Here is a 19,713-nt window from a genome sequence, read left to right as displayed (position 1 = left end):
AGGGAAGTCCCACTAGTGGAATGGTGAATAGTGCATTTCCTCTTATTGGTTCGTCCTTCATTTGATCAAAAGCTACGAACATCTTCATTTCATTTCAGATTTTACCAACGGTATCCATGAATTTGATCTCAAAATGACTACTTTACTACAAACTAGATTAACTTAGCCAGCTATACTACCAGCAATAGTTTGTCTTTGTTCTGAGATAAATATACTGTCCTAAAAATCTGATATAGCCCTCTTGACAAAAATTTGATGAATTCCCTAGCAGGTACAGGAATCCAGAGACATTACTTACTGAAATGGATACAGCCATATAATGTATCTTATTGAATCAGAAATATTTCCCAGTTGATTATTGGATACATAAATCTAATCAGAGCTATCACCTATCAGACTGAAAACATTAAACTTACAAAGCCAAATGGAGCCACTGGCAAATCATAAATATTGCCATGGCATCTGCATATCGTAACTTTGTTGTCTTGAGTCAGGACTTGGGAGAAATGTTAACCCTTTCAGGGGACCAGGAGTAGGGCAGCTGGGCCCTCCTAGAGACAACTCCAAATAATCAGGTTTAGGAAACCAAGCTGCGCTTCACATCTGAAAAGGCACCCTTCCAAGCAATACATGACAAAGAGTCTCCTTCAGACTCCCTGTCCTTTCTCTGCTGGAGCCGGTGACCTCCAAAGCTGTAGACAAATCAGCTTTTCTGCTGCATTTAAAACAAACAAACAGCACAGGAAGGTGACCCAAGGTGATCAAGAGACTATTAGGCTGTTCTCACTGATTATAAGAATGTAAAGTTGAACTCTCATTAATATGCTGTTGCTGCTTTCCTCCTGAGAGAAAGTTGAATTTGGGGTTACCAGGAGAAAGCAGAGCCATCCCAGGGTGAAGCAAAGAGGGTTTTTTGGTTTTTTTTTTAAATTTTAGAGTGGCTTATCAAATACTGTATTATTCTCCTCCTCTCTATGGCCCATTATGTTTTTCTTTGTCTTGTATGTACACTTAGACATCAAGCCACCAAACACCTTATGTATTTCTAGATAATTCAGCTTTCAAATAGATTATGTTCTTTTCCCACAAGCATACTCATACCAGTCAGATCATGTTTCCTACTTCTTAATTTGGAAACCAAGGTCACCAGTATGCCCAGGATGAAAACACTGCCTCATTTTGTGCAGGCTGCCTGTCTTCATTCCTCTGTCATTAAGGGGGGCAGACATTTTGCTACATTGGTATTCTCTGCCATAATCTGTATGTTAGTTAACATTCTTTTGGTTGCCAGTGAGAGAAACAGTCTCTGGCTGAGTTAAGTGAAAAAGGTAATTTCCCACTAGCCATCCATTTTACAAGGAGATCGGCTCGGTGCTTTGTGACCTAAAGGGATGGGATAGGGAGGGTGGGAGGGAGGCTCAAAAGTGATGGGATATGGGGACATATGTATAAATACAGCTGATTCACTTTGTTGTACAGCAGAAACTAACACAACATTGTAAAGCATTTATACTCCAATAAAGATGTGGAAAAAAAAAAAAAGGTAATTTATTGAAAAAATGCTGAGGCAGCTCTCCAAATCCGAGGATGAAGAAAACAGCCAAGGCTGTTGGAAACCTCAGCACCAGAAATCTGTGGACCCTTCCTCTACAGCAGGGGTCCCCAACCCCCAGGCCATGGAGTGGTACTGGTCCGTGGCCTGTTAGGAACTGGGCCGCACAGCAGGAGGTGAGAGGCAGTCAAGTGAGCGAAGCTTCATCTGTATTTACAGCCGCTCCCCATTGCTCGCATTACCACCTGTCAGCATTATGGTGAGTTGTATAATTATTTCATTATATGTTACAATGTAATAATAAAAGAAATAAAGCACACAATAAATGTAATGAGCTTGAATCATCCTGAAACCATCCCCCCACCCCCCAGTCCATGGAAAAAGTGTCTTCCACAAAGCCAGTCTCTGGTGCCAAAAAGGTTGGGGACCACTGCTCTAGAGCACTGCCATTAACGTGAGTCAGCTTCAAGTGATCCCATCTCTGTATGTCTCCATTCAAAACCAGAGATTCCAGAGAGAATCTGATTTGCTTAGGTTTGGTTGATTGTCCAATGCTGTATCAATCAGCTCTAGCCAGAGGGGAAGGCTACTTCATGTAACTTGTCTATCCAGAACAGTTTCCATTCAGGTAAGGGAAAATGGCCGTGATCTGAAAGGTGATAGAAGCCCGGGAACCCTCTGGCATGGTATAGAGAGGGCCAAACTAGCAGCGGATTATAATATACCTACCGAGTGTGACAGACTAAATTTTAAAAAAGAAAACTTCTATAGCCAAGTAAGATACATCCACCTCCCAAACAATAGGATAGAAGAAAGAAGGGCTCTTTTAAAATGCCAGCCAGTTAGTTTATGGTCTTGATCAGTGCTGCAGAGATGGAAAAGGAAGGTATGAAAACAAGTAAAATAGCTGATTTACTATCTACAAAAGATTAACAGCTTTGCCAGGCATCGGCAAGTGTAGAAGTAGGGCAGAGTGAAATGTTCCTGTGGGGTCCACACTGATGAAAAGGGGTTGACTAAGCAGATTGACCAACTTCTTTCCACTGTGGGGAAAAAAATCACCATCCATCATGATCACATCTGGTCAGTCTAAGGAGGTGTTTGGGAATCCAGATGGATAAGGTTTATTTTCACAAATTGAGACAAACAAAGGATTCTGGGACTAAAAAAAAATAACCAAATTTCCAATTCTTATCAAAATGAGGGATATCACAGACCATCAGTCTCCTCTGAGGATTTATTCAAGTCCCCCTTTTTGGCGTAGGAGATACCAAAAGGCCCAGAAAGAAGCTGTAACTTGGTGAAGGTTAGCATCAGTAGAGCTGATAGGGCCAGAATATGGGTCAAACCCAGGAAACAAGATGTCGGCCAGCACAGGAGGCAAGCCAGTTTCAGAGCTAGAGTTGCCTTGTCCAAGCATCAGATTGGCTCATCCTCTCTCTGAACACTGGGAGAGGCAAGTGCCTGGCTGGGAACCGAAGCCACTCCTGGCCTGGGGCAAGAGCTGCACCAACCCTCACAACCAAGCCTGAATCTGGAGGAGGGGACAAGGAACTGAGTGCAGGACAGTTGCTTCCATACATGTGGAACCAAGACCATTGACTGGAAGAATCTAAGGAGGTCATAAAGACATGGCTAAATTCTAGAACATACTGAAATAAAAATAAGAAAATATCTTTCTAAACCTATAAAAGAGAAAATCACATTCTTTACTGGTGTGTTAGAAAAACCTGTCAGTCTCACCTAGTTTCTAAGCATTTCAGTGTGAAATTTATCTTTCTGTTTACCCATGACCCTGGGTAAGAATTTATAGAATGGATAGCCTCTCTCATATTTAAATTGTGCCATCTAGGCCTCTGAGAGATATTCTATCCTGATAAGTTTTTATTAGCGTAGTGCTTCTAAACCATATCAGACCCAATGTCTCCTTTTAGAGCAAATATTTTATAACATCTTCTTTCCTATCTTGAGATGATAATCACAGATAATATCTTACCTTCACACATAATTTTTAAAAAATCTATATAATGCCATAGCTGTAATTTTAAGGAGAAATAAAAGGAAAGTAATTAATCATAGAATAACACATATTTTGAAATGTAAAAAGTTCAGAAATGACTGCATGAGAAGACGGCATGAAAAAGTCAGATGTTTGCACCTATATGTAGAATTACCATGATTTCAACAGCTAAAAATGCCAAGTGCCAACTGATATAGGTGCCATGCTGGCAACTCAAGTGCCCCAGTTTTTTGAAGTGGCTAACAACTCTTGTTTAGTTCCCAACAAAGCAAAGTGTACTCTTCCCCCCATTTGAATGGTAGTTGCACTCATGGAAAAATTCAGTATATATTTAAACTGTATCCAAAATAGTCTGTGTTTATATAAAAATAGAGTAGGGCTTTAGGCTTCGATCATTATAAACAGATTTTTCCCCTACATTGATGTCTTCTGGGACATTTATAAGTCGTGCAGCTCATGCATCCCTTATTCACTACGCAAGACTGTCCTGTATATTGCAGAATGCACAGAATCCCTGAAGCTTACCCAGTGTCTGGCAACTGTGCCATTCTTTGCGATAGTTAGAAAATTCTCCTCCATGTTTCCAAATGGTCCTTAGGGGAAGATATCCCTGAAAGCCACTGCATTAGGGCATCTCAGTATGAAATACCACTTAAAATACAAGGATCAATTAATTGGCCCTTTTGTGTTATCATCATACTTTTAATGAGTAAAAATTTCAAGCAACAAGACTGGAATCTGGGAGCAGGGAGAGAGAGGACAACTTGAAGATCCCTCATATCATTTAACTAGAGAGCAAATAAGAATATTCTAAAAATTAGACATTTGATCCAAAAAACTAATAACATTATTGTTGAAAACCAAAATCATGTACCAACCTATACAGGCCAAACCTGCCAGGTTTTAATCAAAAGGCCAGAATGGAAAGTCTTTCACCCATTTTTGGATCCTCATCTACCTGCGAGATCACTAACATGGCATCAGATCCTAATCTGCCCTGTGTTTCTGACCTTCTAGAAGACTTTGTGTCTGCGGGTAAAACATTTGATGTTACCTATCTGTGACTTTTGTATAATTGAAGTGTTAAGCCCTTTGAGGGCAGGGATATTTTCTTCTCTGTTTCTTGTGTTTCCTCACAGGAACTGGTACAAGATGACAGATTGGTGACACTTCCAGGGAGAAATGGATGGGAAGAACTACTCCCAGAGATGCCCTAATAAAGAACATTCACTGTCTGCAGAGAAAGGGGATCTGGCAGGATGTGCCCAAGTGGATTTCATAGCAATTTCAGAACTGCTATGACCAGTGACTGTAACTTCCATTCTCCCCCTTTATAAACGAGAGTGTTTGGTGTATCCTTTCCCGGTCCACCATTGATGCAGGGTGTGTGTGAGTGGGGGAGGGGATGGAGATAACTTGTGTTTTTAGTTCATAAGTCTTCAGATCAAGAATTGCTCTCCTGGAAGAGTACACCTGAAGCACCTCGTCAGCAGTTGGACCTGATTTCAATAATGAAATCCTAGACTTCAAGTCTAATGCCATAATGACATGAGACTTTTGAGGGGCATGTAAAGACTGTAGTAGATTTGAAAAAAAGGGGTCACAATTTCTTTGAATTTCCTCCCATTAACACTTGGTCCTGTAACCTGCTTTTGCCAATGGGACATTAGCAAATGGGAAGCAAAGAGAAGCTTGAAACGTGTTTGCATGTTGGATTTGAAATATTTGCTTGGAAACTATGTAAGCGAACTTGAGCTAGCCTCCTAAAAGATGGAGCATGTGGAAATAGGCCCCAGCCCTCCAGCCCATCCATGACCTGACTGCAACCACATGAGTAAGCCTGAGTTAGACCAGCAGGACTGCCCGCGTGAGTCCAGCCCAAATGGCCAACTTATAGAATCATGAGCTAATCAACGATTGTTGTTTCAATCCACTACTTTGTGGGGATGGTTTGTTATGCAGCACAGATTAACTGATACAGTAACTCTACAGCACCCAGTGATGAGAACCTCAGCACCATGAACAGCTTGTGTTCCCTGGCTAGTATTGTAGAATATTTCATTATCTGGTTCACTGGAGACATCCAAGATACCAGCTTATCAAAAGGAACACTGACCTCTCTGATTACTGACTTGTTTTATATATCCAACTTTCACACATAAGGTTTTCAATCTTGCTAAGTTATCAGATCCTGAAACCGCCTGAGAAAAAGAAACTTCATGGTCCAGTACACATACCTGACATTTTTAGGCAGTTTCTCTAACTTTAATTTTACCTTTGGCTTATGAAATCTTATATAATGGATTAGTTGTGCTCCCTAAAAGCTTTGGAATTTTATCAAATTACAAGTTGTTAGTTGACCCCATGCATCTCTCCCCATTATCCTGGCTTACTGCAAGGTACATGTGATTAAATATCATTAACCAAAGAGAACTAAAGAAGTCTCATAAATAGACACGCCAACCCTTCACAAAATACAGTTCACAGGCTCTTTCAGAAAAGAAATGCTGGAGTTTTCTTTTGGCATTTCTGTTTCTGAATTCAATCAGGATTGTGTGAGATGAAAAGGGTACTAAACTAGGAGTTAAAAAGTCTGGTTTCCTGTCTAGACCCTTCCATCTGTTTGCCGTGAGCTCTCAGAGTTATTTAACCTCACTAAGCCTTGGTTTTCCCATCTGCTGCTGGGAACAATAAAACCTGCCCTGCCTTCCTAGGTGTGAAGAATAAACAAGGGGATGCTTTGGAAGGGGTTTTGAAGACCGCGAGATGGTCTACACAGATCAGCAGTATCAGGTGTTGTCTGGCCCACAGAGCTCTTGCTTTGCAATGTTTCCTCTAATGATAACATTTTGCCCATAACAGTAACATGTTAGTGAAGCAGTAACTGCAGTGCTCACCAGACAGAAGAGCAAGCAGTCTGAAGCACCACCTCTGCAAAGCTCCCCCAAGCCTTGCCGCACTGACTGTTGGGAAGGCGGGGCTTGGCCCCCTCCCCGGGGGCTGTCTCCACCTTCAGTTCAGAACTGCCCTTCCCCCCACACTGCAGAAGGTCTCCACATGATGAGGGGTCTTGCAAGGACATGTTGGACATCCCAGCCCTCATGCCCAAATTCCATCCACACTCCCTGAGAACATCTTCCCTTTACCCACCTCGTTCTCCAGATGTCCACCCAGGGAAGATGCCTGCACGGGCCCTGGAAACAGGAAGCAGGCCTGGGCTCTCTGGACAGTGGAATTCTGAGGTCCTGGATACCCAAGTGGATGTGGTCAAAAAAGGGGGATTGGGGGCTTCCCTGGTGGTGCAGTGGTTAAGAATCCACCTGCCAATGCAGGGGATACAGGTTTGAGCCCTGGTCCAGGAAGATCCCACATGCACTGGAGCAACTAAGCCCGTGCACCACAACTGCTGAGCCTGCGCTCTAGAGCCCACGAGCCACAACTACTGAGCCCACAAGCCACAACTACTGAGCCCGTGTGCCACAACTACTGAAGCCCAGGCGCCTAGAGCCCGTGCTCCACAACAAGAGAAGCCACTGAAGTGAGAGGCCTGCGCACCGCAACGAAGAGTGGCCCTGCTCGCTGCAACTAGAGAAAGCCCACGCACAGCAACGAAGACCCAACACAGCCAAAAATAAATAAAATAAAATAAATTAATTAAAAAATTAAAAAATTTTTTAAAAGGGGTGATTGGGGCTTTAGGTGGGGACATCCTTCTAACCTAGGGATTGGCATGGCTGGGGAAGGGTAGGAATGAGGCCCCCTAAAGCCTGAGGTCCAGGGCAGGAGCTCCTCCTTCCCAGGTCTAAGGGCTATTCAGAGAGAGAGAATGAAGAGGTTTGCTTTTAGATGAGTCAAGTTTGGGGAGCTGGTGAGAAATCCGCATGGAGATATCCTGTAGACCTTTGGAAATGTGGATGTAAAGTTTGATCAAAGAACCACAAGCCAAAGAAACTTGAACATCACTAAGCTAAAGAAATGAAGTGAAGTGGGATTTCCCACACAAGCTGACAGATGGTAGAAAGTTGTCAGAGACAGCAGAGGCTTGCAGTGCCCCTGAAATCACTGCTCCTAATCAATAGCACAGAGGTGGTTGTCTTTCCCTCTCTTGGAAAGGCTGTTTTAGTGAGATATGTGACTTTCCAGTGACCATTAGCGGCATTTGAAGGTATCCTAAGATAAATTAGGTTTGACTACAAGTGCCAAAAAATATCAATTACCTATATAGTAGCTGTTCAGGCTGCAATCTTGGTGCCACAATTTTTACAGGCCCAGGCTCCTTCTGTCTGTCATTCTGAAAAATAGTTTCCACCTCATGGTTTAAGATAGCTGCTCAAGCTTCAGTCATCATGTCTACATTCCAGTCAGCAGGAAAGAAGAGTAGAAGATATACCTCTCCTTCTCCCTTTACCAGAACTTAGACACATGATCACATCCAACTGCAAGGACTTGGAAATACATAATTGATTTCAGTCAACCAGGGTCCCTCCCTCCTAAAAATTAGGGCTTGCATTATTAAAGAAGAAGTAGCTAATGGAAACTTAGGGACAATTAGCCGACTCTGCCACAGGTTGGAAGAGAAGAGATGACAGAAAGAGTTGCCTTAGCAACAGCCTCACTTTGCTACTGATTCACTGAAAAGTCCTGGGCAATATGCCCACCTTTATGTTCTGGTCCCTCTGCTGCTGTTTAGGAGGGTGTGGCAGAAGCCTTCCCAGCTCCCCCGTCCCATTTCGTCTCAAATAAGCCTGCAGCAGCAGGCTACCATCTAGACACTGAGCGGGAGTCACGTCTTAATTTGTCCTTGCACTGCTCATCAAAGGCTATTTCTCTCTGAATGAGCTGTAGCTGTAGCCGTTATTATGCCCAGAAAGGCTGTGAAGTTTCCACGGATCAGCAGTTTTGGTAGTTGACTCTGCCTGATCAGATGTAGAACAAATCATAAACTATTCAACATGTAAACACTGAGGCTGTGCTCTGCATGGGTAACTCCAAGGAAGCTTGGTTTGGCTAAATGCGTCCTGGGAGGGTTTTAACCCAGTCCATGGATTAAAGGAGGGAGGGGCAGCTCTACATCCTATCAGCAAAGTTGGAGAGGGTGTTGAAAGGGGGCTAAGGGGGCAAATTAAGGAGCACGGGAGTTATCTTCCATAGATGAGTCTTTCCTATGAGAGTCTGCTGGCTTCCTTCCTGATGAGCCCCTCAAAGCCAAGGACTTCCTGGGTGCCCATTGAGGAAAGACTTTGTCACACAGCAGTCTAGGCGAGGAACGATGGCATGACAGATCCCTTGGAAGGACAGCAAAGCTGCCACTCAGGCCGAATCCTAGCGTTAACTTGCCTCACCTAGTAACTCTTTTCCCAGAACAACTCTTCTTGGTCTGTTTTTTCCACCACTAGCCACTCACTGAAGGGCCAGGATGGTGGAGCACCATTCTGGCACATGCATGGGATTTGGAGCCACAGGTTACAATGCCAGATCTGCTATTTACTAATTACATAGTCTTAAGCGTTGTAACTTCTGAGCCTCGATTTGCCTACCTGTAAAATGACGGGGAGGGGGACGTAGCTCACAGGATTGCTGTTAAGCTTAAGTGAGGTAATTTGCATAAAATCCTAGACCAGTTCTGGCCCATTCAGGTCCACAAGCTATAATTTCCTTCCCCCTTTCCTCCTCCCCGGCTGGAAACACTGCGGCATATGTGAGGACTGCGCCGGAAAACCTGCTGTGTCTAATAGTCCTTGCCCACCCCCACTGCCCCCAGCAACAAATCTCCTGTCTTGCTGTTCCTGACTGTCTGTCTGGTTGGGCACTCCTCTCCTGCAGCTCTTTGCTCACCAGTCACAGACTGTCCTTTCTCCACAGCTGCCTGGCCCCCATCAAGTTCTCCTTGCCCCAGAGAGGCTTATGGAGGAAGTCTTTAATTTCTCCGACCACAAAAACTGCTTGTTAGTTAAGCAATACGTCAGCCCAGATGAACAGGGCCTGGCCAGTCCAGGGTGTTAGTAAATTCGCAGCTGTGAAAACATGCCGTCCCGGTGGCTGAAAGTCCCTCGATGCCGAGGGCCCTCTGGAACACCCCACAGTGGCTGAAATCTTCTCTTGGATCAGAGCAGGATGCAGGTCTAAATGGACAGACTGGAAACCTGACTTGCTTCCTTAGTGAGACAGAAGCGGTGAGACCTGCATCTGCCTCACCTTATTCCTCCTCCTCGCAATGCAAGGAGCCCCTGAAGCCAGCCCTCTGCTGGGGCTCAGGTCCCAGCCCTTCACAGCATCTCCCTCAGTCATCCTCTCCTCTTCACGGTCAATGCTGCCCTCTGGATTGGATCGCTCCCATCACCATACAAACATACTTGATCATCTCCCATTTAATAAACAAACAAAACAAAACAGAGACCCTGTCCTCACCCTCCATCACCCACCAAGCACTACCCCATTTCGCAGACCCTCTTAGAATAATTGTCAGCACTCTCTGTCTCCCTTCCTCATGTCCGTTCCCTCCACGACACAATCCAATCTGGTTTCCATTCCCTTCTCTCTGCTGCCACTGTTGTTATCAAGACCTCCAACAATCTCTGTGTTGACAGCCCCAGAGGAACGCTTTTTGTCTTCATCTCCCTTGACTTAGCATCAGCTTTCAGTGAAGTGGACGGCTGTCCTTCTTTTAACCTTTTCCTGTCTTGGCATCCGTAATCCCAGTTGTCTCCTGGTTTTCCTCCCTGCTCACTAATTGCCCTCTCTCCGGCTCCTTTGCTGGCATACCCTCTTCTATCCAACCACTAAATACTGGAGTAGCTCACTGCTCAGCCCACAGCCTTATTTGTTTCTTTTTTATAGCCTATCTTCAAGGGCAACATATGTCTCATCCATTCTCATGGGTTTAGATCTCTTTAAATGCCATTTATATGCTGATTATTCCTCAATTCATAAATATTCCTCAGACTTCTCTTCTGAAATCCAGACTCAGCTCACTACTAGAATTTTCCATTGGATGTCTCATAGGTATTTTCAAATGGTCAAAATGGAACTTTTGATTCCCTTAAGCTCCTCTTTCTTCCTCAGCCTTCCTCGACCAAGAAAAAGACATAACAACTCTATCCAGTTAGTTGCTCAAGCCAGTAATCCCTGTTAAATGTAAGCTCCACAAGGGAAGGGATCTTTGTCTATTTTCATGGTTGATGGTACCAAACAACTAGAGCAGTGATGGACACATACTGACTCAATATATATTGTTGGATGAATGATTCCCTCAATTTTTCTCATGCCTCACATCCCATGCATCAAGTCTGATTAATTAAACTTCCAAACCATATCCCACACATCTTCATCTCATGCCCACCATTCCGCTCATCTTTCTCCTAGATGTCTGAAAGAGCCTTTCTTTTTGTCTTGCTGCTTCCAGTTTTTCTCCTTGCCAATCTGTTCTGTTTACAGCATCAGATGATATCAGTCCTTGGCTTAAAATCTTTCAGAGACTTCCCATTGGGCTTAAAAGGAAATAGAAACTCCATTATTTGGTCTACAAAGCTTTGAATGACCATTGTCTAACTCCTCCATCTCATTTTATAACCCTTTCATATTTTCTCATTAAGTTTTGGTCATTGGTCTTCCATGAATTCCTGGAAATTTCCACCTCAGGGCCTTTGCACTTTCTGCTTCTTTTCCTAGAGTGTATTTCCCATTGCTTTCAGTATGGAGGGCTGTTTCTCAGCCTTTAAGTTTCAGCTTAAATGTCACTCTCTCAGGAAACCTCATTGACCATCCCCCCTAAAATAGCCCGCCTTGGTATTTTTCTTATTACATTTCTCCCATTATTAACATTAAAGAGAACCTATCATTATTTTCACCATTTGTTTGTTTAAATGTTTATCATCTCTCCTCATCTTTTCCCCTACTCCTCCCACAAATGTAAACTCCATAAAGTTAGAGACTCTGTCTGTCCTGTTCACCATCATATGCCACTGGGTCTGATCTGTAGCATTTGCTCTACATTTACTGAATAATAAATGAATGACTCAGATGTGCTTCACTTATCAAGTTACATGTGCATTCCTGAGATATCTGGTCCTACCTTCACATTCATTTGAATGTTAAGTAATTCAGATACCAGCTGAGGTACCCATTCTTTCAGATTTACATATAGTTGAGAGGAACTCCCTCTCCTGCAAAAGTCCAATGCCCTCGTCAAGACGTTTTCATATTCCTGATGTCTTAGGTTCTTAAGAGCAGTTCTGGTTTTAATTTTCTGCTCCTGGAAATTCTCAATCTCATTCACATCTCTTCTCATGCAGCTGTTCTTAGCTCTCTGCTCCAAGTTGACCCATATGAGAAACTCAGCTTTCTCTTTCTCATTGGCCTCAAACACCACCAAACCAGACATATGAGGAAACAGCAGACTTTGCTGAAGTGTTGGAGCACCGGTCAGGATGGAGAAGAGGCAGCCAGGGAAGCAAGAGTGTTCATGCTACGGCACTATGAAACAAACGGCTTTACATTTCGATATTAAACTTTGCTGTCCTTAAGTGTCCTTTAGTCCCCAGCAGTAGCACCACCACCCTGCCATTGCTGAGTTTTCACTGGTGCCATTTCTCAGCCCCTCTTCTCCTTTGCCTTTGCTTTTCACCTCATTTCTTTTGGAAAGTGGCTTAATACTCTCTTCCTGTTCTTTCAAACCAGAGGAGTGGTGGGAGGGGGCAGGATGGGAGGAGAAAAGGGACACTTGTCTTCCAGATAAACAGAGGGCAATCTACTCCAGAGAAATAGTACAGTCTCTTAGGAACAGTGGCTTCAGGTTATTGGGGTTTTAAAAAGCACTTTTTAAAAACTCCACTTTAGGGCTTCCCTGGTGGCACAGTGGTTAAGAACCCGCCTGCCAATGCAGAGGACACAGGTTTGAGCCCTAGTCCGGGAAGATCCCACATGCCACAGAGCAACTAAGCCCATGAGCCACAACTACTGAGCCTGCGCTGTACAGCCCGTGAGCCACAACTACTGAGCCCGCGTGCCACAACTACTGAAGCCTGCGTGCCTAGAGCCTGTGCTCTACAAGAAGAGAAGCCACCGTGATGAGAAGCCCGCGCACAGCAACGAAGAGTAGCCCCCGCTCGCCACAACTAGAGAAAGCCCACGTGCAGCAACAAAGACCCAACGCAGCCAAAAATAAATAAATAAATAAGTAAATTCATTTAAAAAAGTAGTAATATATATATAGAGAGAAAGAGAGACGGAGAGACAGACAGAGAGACAGAGTGAAAGAGAGACAAAGAGAGAGATTTGGGGCAATTGTTTTTGTTGTTTTCCAAAGAGCTCCTGTAGATAGGCAAGAATTCAGTGAACTTGATTCTCTGTGAGTCAAGACTTTGGAGTCTAAGCAATGATTCCCCTTGACTGGGTCTGCAGTCACCTCACCCAACCCCTTCATGCTGATACCTGTTATGCCTGGGCTCAGGTTGGCCAAGTAACCGAGCTGGCAGAGTGATCTGGGGAAAGGGTTTAAAGACATTTACACAGGTTCCAGTTAAGATCAGAGCCAAGGAAGAGCAAGAATCCTCATTTGGATGTAAAGTATGGGACATCGAAGGGAATGGTCTGACTTGATTTCCAAAGAAACACTCTGAGCACATAGGAAAACTCACACATCTCAGAAACAGTAAAGAAAATAATAAAAGGACTGTGCTCCTCTGGTGAAAGAGATTGAAACCATTTTCTCTAGATGAAAACAACTGAGAAGGTCATGTATAGATTACCCAAGAAGCATACTAGCTGACTCTCCAGAGCCCAGAGCCAAGAATACTCTCAGACTTCAGTCTGTGATTGAAGTAGGTTCCCTTTGTTCTAAGTGCAAGTTGATATATTCTAGACCATTCAGGCCCCCAAAACTTGGTCTCTGAATATGAAGAATTTATACTTTTAGAGAGAGTTCTGACCCACTGCTGGCTCGCTTAAATTATGAGGAATGGGGCCATAAATAGAATGATCTGCGTTAGTTTTTGTGTGGGTTACTGAGTGACATACATGCCAAGTAATCTAGAGAGGATGGAGGTGGGACTGTCCCACCATCCCCGGTGAGGGGGAAAAGGAGAGGTCATTGCTGTTCTGTGCTCTCTCCTTCCCCACTGAGGGCAGAGGGGGCCAGTCCTTGCTCCCAGCTCACTGTCTCTCCCAAAGTGTCCCCTTTGTAAACTGTCTGAAAAATCAAGAGAAGCAGAGGTGGATTCTTTGCCTTTGAAGGGATCTGTGGCCTGTGCATTGGGACGAGCCACAGTACCTCTGACAAGAATTGCACTCTCTCTCTCTGAATGGTCCCTACGGCCCACTGTTCTCCTACCCCTTCTCTGCCTCTTGCCTTCTCGAGCACTATGCCCCTAGCCCAGGTCAGTGGAGGCCACCTGGTCAGAGCTAATGAACTCCTGTTCCTGTTCCTCTCCTCGCCTTCAGGCATAACTCACTCGGGAGATCCAGAGTGAGGACTGGAGGGCTTCTGGACTAATGTGTGCGGCCAACAGGTGACCCAAAGTCCTCGTATCCCCTTCACTGAGTAGTTTTGTAGTCCAGGCATTGCTATGGCTCCTCCCTTGCCTCAACTCCCTCCAAATTCAATCCACAGGCAAGACTTGTCTACAGATCTCTCAAAGCCTCCTCCTTCCCTCCACTCCCACTGCCACCAGCCTCACCCAGACCTAGACTTCTGCATCGGCCAGTTCCAGCCTCTTCCTTTCCCTTTTTGCTTCTCTTCCCGTTTTCCACACACCAGCCGGTATGATCTTTTAAAATGCTAACCAGATGATATCACTGCCCTTCTAGAGTCTCCAATGTGAAGGCAGCTTCAGAATTTCTATACAGGTTGTATGGAAATTGTGGAACAGCAATTAAAAGAATGAGGGGAGGAAGGACTGGTGGGGACTATGAGGCAGGGTGGGTGTGGAGGGGACGGGGCTGCGGCGAGGCCCCAAACCACTCTGAATAAAATCCACTGTATTCCATGGCTTTAAAGCGCCTGCCTGCGTGGAGGAGCCCTTATCTTTCTTTCTGCCCTCAGGTAGTCCCATTTTCCCTTTGTTTACCAGTCCTTCCCACACACTGAGCTTGCTATGACCTTGTTCTGTCCTTCCCACAGGTCCTCCCCTCCACCTCTGCTACTGCAGGACTGGATGCTCCTTGGCCAGCATGTCACCTCTTCAGAGAGGACTTCTCTGACCTCCCTGTCTCAATTAAGAACCAGCTCCCGTTCTCCCTTCTTCCTCCCTCTCATTATTCTGTATCACCACACTGTTTTGTTCATAATACTTTTCCCAAATTTGTCAGTCTTCCTGACGAGAACTGTAAGTTCCAAGATTGCAAAAAGCATATCAATTTTGTTCATTGCTATTCCCCACCTCCTAGCACAGTGCCTGTCATCGTCGGTACTCAAAAAATATTTGTGAATGAATGAATGAATGAAATTTACACTGGCTGGCTGTATTATTTCTCTTCTGGTCAAAAGAATCATGTGTAGCTAAATTAAGAAAGCAGCAAGGATTAATAGCAAATTTGGGCTCTGCACACAGAGCTTCAGAAATTCAGGTGCATAATCCTGAAAACTGGAGTTGAAAATATAGATGTGTTATCAAAGGACAGACTGATGGTGCCTAAACCCAGAGAACAGGTATCAGGGATTTGGGAAGGGACATTTAGAGATATATCACCACCACATTTTAAGTATTGAATACGTCTAGAATCATATGGTCTAGTGCAGGGTTTCTCAGCCTCCATACTATTGAAATTTGGGGCTAAGTCTTTGTTGTGAGGAGCCGTCATGTGCACTGTTGGACATTTAGTAGCATCTGTGTCTTCTACATACTAGATGTCAGTGTCACCCCATCATCTGTGGTAAACAACCAAAAATGTCTCCAGAAATTGCTAAACGTCCCTGGGGAACAAAATCATTCCAGTGGAGAACCACTGGTCTAGAGGAACACTTAACCATCTTCAGGTGAATTGCAGTGAAACTTTGGGTACCACAAAAGAAGGAGACTAGAAAACTAGATTGGTAGTACCTTGCTTTTTATTCCTGGCATGAGGACTAGCACAAAGTATTCAAAGGCCGAAATGTGTAATAAATCTAGCTTTAGCTTCAGACATAGACAAAAGATCTAGAGGATGAAGTTTGAAGCTCACTAGAGATTTCCAAAAGAAGAAGGAGGTGAATTAAATATGACTAGATAAAATAATTCATGCAACAGAGGAGGACTTAATTACGGGTGACTGCAGTCTATGAATGTGAATCCAAAATGTGCCAAAGGCACATCATGCAATGATGACTGAAATAATGCTCATCATAAGTGACTGGCTTATAAACCAGGGCTTCCTGGATGGCACACGTGGAATGAGCTGCACATGGCAGTGGCCTTAGTCAACAGGCAAGTCCAGGTAAGCAGTCCAGAAGCTGACAAACTGATGGTATCATTGGCCCCTTGTACTGGGATGAGAGTGGTTTATAAATTGTCTTGACATCAGTCCAAGCACTTAGAAAAGCAGAACTAAGGTTGCAGGTCTTAGGTCTGGAAGGATGTGGCATGTGCGGAGATAAATGGAGTAGAGAGAAATGATAGGAATGAGACAGAAGTGAAACAAGCTCTACCCACTCGAAATAAACGACCAAACTGTACTGCAGAAATGCAAATTTCGACACAGAGAAGGCTGCAAAACAGTTAAGTAAATCAGCGTCGAAGGAACTTGGAATGGAAAAATGATTACAGTACAGAGCCCTCCCAAGGAAAACAGGAAACACGCTGCACTGGGGGGAAAGCACAAAAGCTTTCTCAAACAGACAATTCTACATGCAAATGGAAACTTGAAAGGAGATACGGAGCCACCAACTCTCACACAAACACTCAGTAACCACATAACAGCTGCCTGATGCAGAGCCGAGTCTGTGAATATGTCTTTGAAATTATCAGTGGCAACAGCTGAATAGGACAGAAGCTGTGAAGGCTTCTTCTCTGTTAAGAGAGGCTTTTAGAAAAGATGTGGGAGACCACAGACTTCATGATTTCAGCAGCAAGAGAAAAGTGTTTTGAAGCTCTAAGCCATAGCTTGAATGTAAGAACCGCTAAGAAAGTTATGTTTAATTACAAAGAAATCAGCAGAAATTTTCAGTGGGGAAACCGTCCTGCACATCTGTGAGGTTAAACTGCAAAGGAAAATGTTAATGGCTGAAGCAGGCTATCCAAATAATTTAAACATCTTTCCGGAAAGCATTTGACACCGTTCTTTGTAAAAAAAACCCCTAATCTGCAAAAATATATTCTGGCACTTACAAGGCAAGCTATTTTGACCACAAGGAGAAAAAGAAGCCCCCAAACCAATTTTGAGATAGGCTATCGGATTACAGTCAATATTCTGGCACGGCAGGAAGAACACTGAGGCTCATCTGAAATACCGTGTGCGGCTGTGATAAGGACATAAATATGGAGAAGGTGGAGCAGAGAGCAACCAAATGATAAAGAGACTCAAAGGTGACATACTTTACATTAGTACGTATCTTGCAAAATCAGCAACTGCACAGCACTTGGTCAGCAAAGAAGGGGATTTATGAGAGAATTTCATTGAGATGTTAGGGAAAAATCTAAAGGGATTACCGATAATGCAGCAGGGCTGCTTAACTCTGAATGTAAGACCAGGGTCTGCAAATTCAGGTGAATAAAAGAAAGAAATTAAAAATATTTTTCCTGTTTGTTTGTTGTGGGAGGGTTTGGGGTTTTTGAGGTGGGGAGGGGAGTCTTGAGGGGTGTTGAATGGGAAAGAGGAATTGTCAGAGCTGTGGAAAGGGTAAAGAAGAAGAGCATGGGACTGCCCTGGTGGTGCAGTGGTTAAGACCCTGCACTTCCAGTGCAGGGGGCATGGGTTTGACCCCTGGTCAGAGAAGATCCTGCATGCCACGTGATGGGCCAAAAAAATAATAAAGAAAGAAAGGGAAGAAAGAAAGAAAGAAGAGCATGAATTTTACAGCATCTTGGACATGACAGTATAAACTAGAGAAATAGACATTTTTCTCCTTGGGTCCACCCTTGGTTTTATATATAAATACTTCCCTTCGTGGGTCCACCTCATAAGTGGATTTTGTATAATCCTGCTCTACAATGTAGAAAGCAACTTGTTTCACTGTGATAGAGAATCTGGGTCACATAGATCAGAGCTCTTAATGTCCTCTCTGGCTTCTTTCTTCTGTCATTTCAAGGCCAAGTGCTTAGCCAAGATTCAGCCCAAATTCCATCTCCTCTGGAAAGTCTTTGCTGGCTTCTCCATTGAAAGCGATCTCTTCCTGTTCTGAACTCTTCCACAATGTACTACCTTTCACATTCATTTGACACTGTTTAACTGCCAGAAAGAGGAAGCCAACTCGATTATAAGAAATTTAGAGGCAGGAACAATATCATATATGTTTTGTTTTCCCTTAATACCTTTCATTGCACATTTTGGTAGAGGCGTTACTCCTTTGGTAAAAGAGTTAACTTAAAAATGAGTTATGTTTGGTTGATGAAGTACACACAGAATCTCATAATGAGCTCATTGAATCTTATTATCTTAGGAGAGCCATGCAGTGGGGTTCTGTTGTGGTAATAATAGCTACCGTTTATTGTCCCATTACTATATACTTAGCATAAGTTATGACAAGAGCAAAGAAAAAAAAAGAATCGAAAGGAGAGTATGTCATTTTGAGTGGTGAAAAGAAGCAGGAACAGATTAAAACTGGGAGAGAACTGGGATCTAATTCTAATTAAGATTTTAAAATGGAAGAGATCAATTTTCTTAGAAAAGAGAAAAAGGACTTTTAAATGCTAATGTATGGCTATATTTACACTACGTTATTTCATTATGTTTTCATTTGGTGATCATACTCTACAATATATGAGTGTGTACCTATACATATATAAATGGTTTTTTTTTTAAAGGAATGTTTTTTTTAAAAAAATAATTTTTATTATTTATTTATTTATTTTATTTTGGCTGTGTTGGGTCTTCGTTTCTGTGCGAGGGCTTTCTCTAGTTGCAGCGAGTGGTGGCCACTCTTCATCATGGTGCGCGTGTCTCTCACTGTCGCGGCCTCTCTTGTTGTGAAGCACAGGCTCCAGAAGCGCAGGCTCAGTAGTTGTGGCTCACGGGCCTAGTTGCTCCGTGGCACGTGGGATCTTCCCAGACCAGGGCTCGAACCCGTGTCCCCTGCATTGGCAGGCGGATTCTTAACCACTGCGCCACCAGGGAAACCCTGTAAATGTATTTTTTAAAGTTCTAGAGGGACAGACACCTGCTAATAACTGTGATTTCCTCTAGGGAATGAAGTAACTAAGTGATTGAGTAAACCCAAACGAGAGCTAATTTATGTGACCACATCCAGTACGGGGTGCGAGAAGAGAGAGAGAGAGAGAGGGGAGATGATTGAGGACTTTTGATTTACCTCTATTTGTGGATTATTCTTATTTTTATAAATGCGTATTCACGTGTGTATCAGCCAGAGTCTCAGTCAGAAGAAATAAACCACCCCAATTATTTTAACAGTGAGAATTTAATATAAAGAATTTTACACTAGATATTAGAGAATTGAAGAGGCAAAAAGGAGACCCTGAAATATCACAGGGGTAATAGCTGCACAAAGCAGCCATCACCTAGGGCTGGGGAACAAAGAGAGGAGGTTGGGATTGTTACACTTTAGGAGTTTGGAGCTCAGCTGGTGCTACTGCCACAGGCCCTCCCAGGACAGATTCAGACCTCTGACAAAGTGGTGTCTGCAAAGGTTGGGAACACTGCAAACTGGAATCAACTGCCTCTGGGGAGGGCTTAGGGTGAAGCGCCATTGCTGGGCAACACCCACAGGAACAGGAAGCAAGCAGGAAGCAGCTAGTTCTTCCTCTTCCTGCCACCTTTCTGTCTCCCTTTGGCGCCCCCGCATGGACACAAGTGGCTGAGCATTTTTCTCAGTCGCAGGGCATGTGCATAGTTTATTCATTAACCTATTTACAGCTTATCGATTAAGCTGTGCTGCAAACTCTATGATCCTGGGGGATGAAGTAAACAATTCAGCTCTGTCATAATCATAGGAGTCAGAAATGGCCTCAGAGAGGTTATAAATGGACCCTATGCTTATGTGGAACCAGTTTCCTTG

The 19,713-nt window shown here is 43.7% G+C and overlaps 1 protein-coding gene across 2 annotated transcripts in view; it reads left to right on the top strand.

Annotated features, from left to right (window-relative positions):
- The window catches only part of LOC309663373 (uncharacterized protein), a 31,461-nt gene extending 12,487 nt beyond the window's left edge, over positions 1-18,974 (top strand). The window contains exons 3-4 of one of the 2 annotated variants that reach the window (XM_082467368.1): positions 1,772-1,811; positions 4,712-18,974. In XM_082467368.1, the coding sequence (XP_082323494.1) occupies positions 1,772-1,811; positions 4,712-4,728 (57 nt within the window). In that variant the 3' untranslated portion in view covers positions 4,729-18,974. Of the gene's footprint in view, positions 1-1,653; positions 1,812-4,711 lie in introns of both variants that reach the window. The other variant, XM_082467367.1, reaches the window with a different exon arrangement.
- Positions 18,975-19,713: the final 739 nt, after the last annotated feature.

The sequence above is a fragment of the Balaenoptera physalus genome, assembly GCF_965194825.1.
Source record: "Balaenoptera physalus genome assembly, chromosome: 6".
In the NCBI taxonomy this organism is placed as follows: domain Eukaryota; kingdom Metazoa; phylum Chordata; class Mammalia; order Artiodactyla; family Balaenopteridae; genus Balaenoptera; species Balaenoptera physalus.
This window is presented reverse-complemented; position numbering and strand designations above follow the sequence as displayed.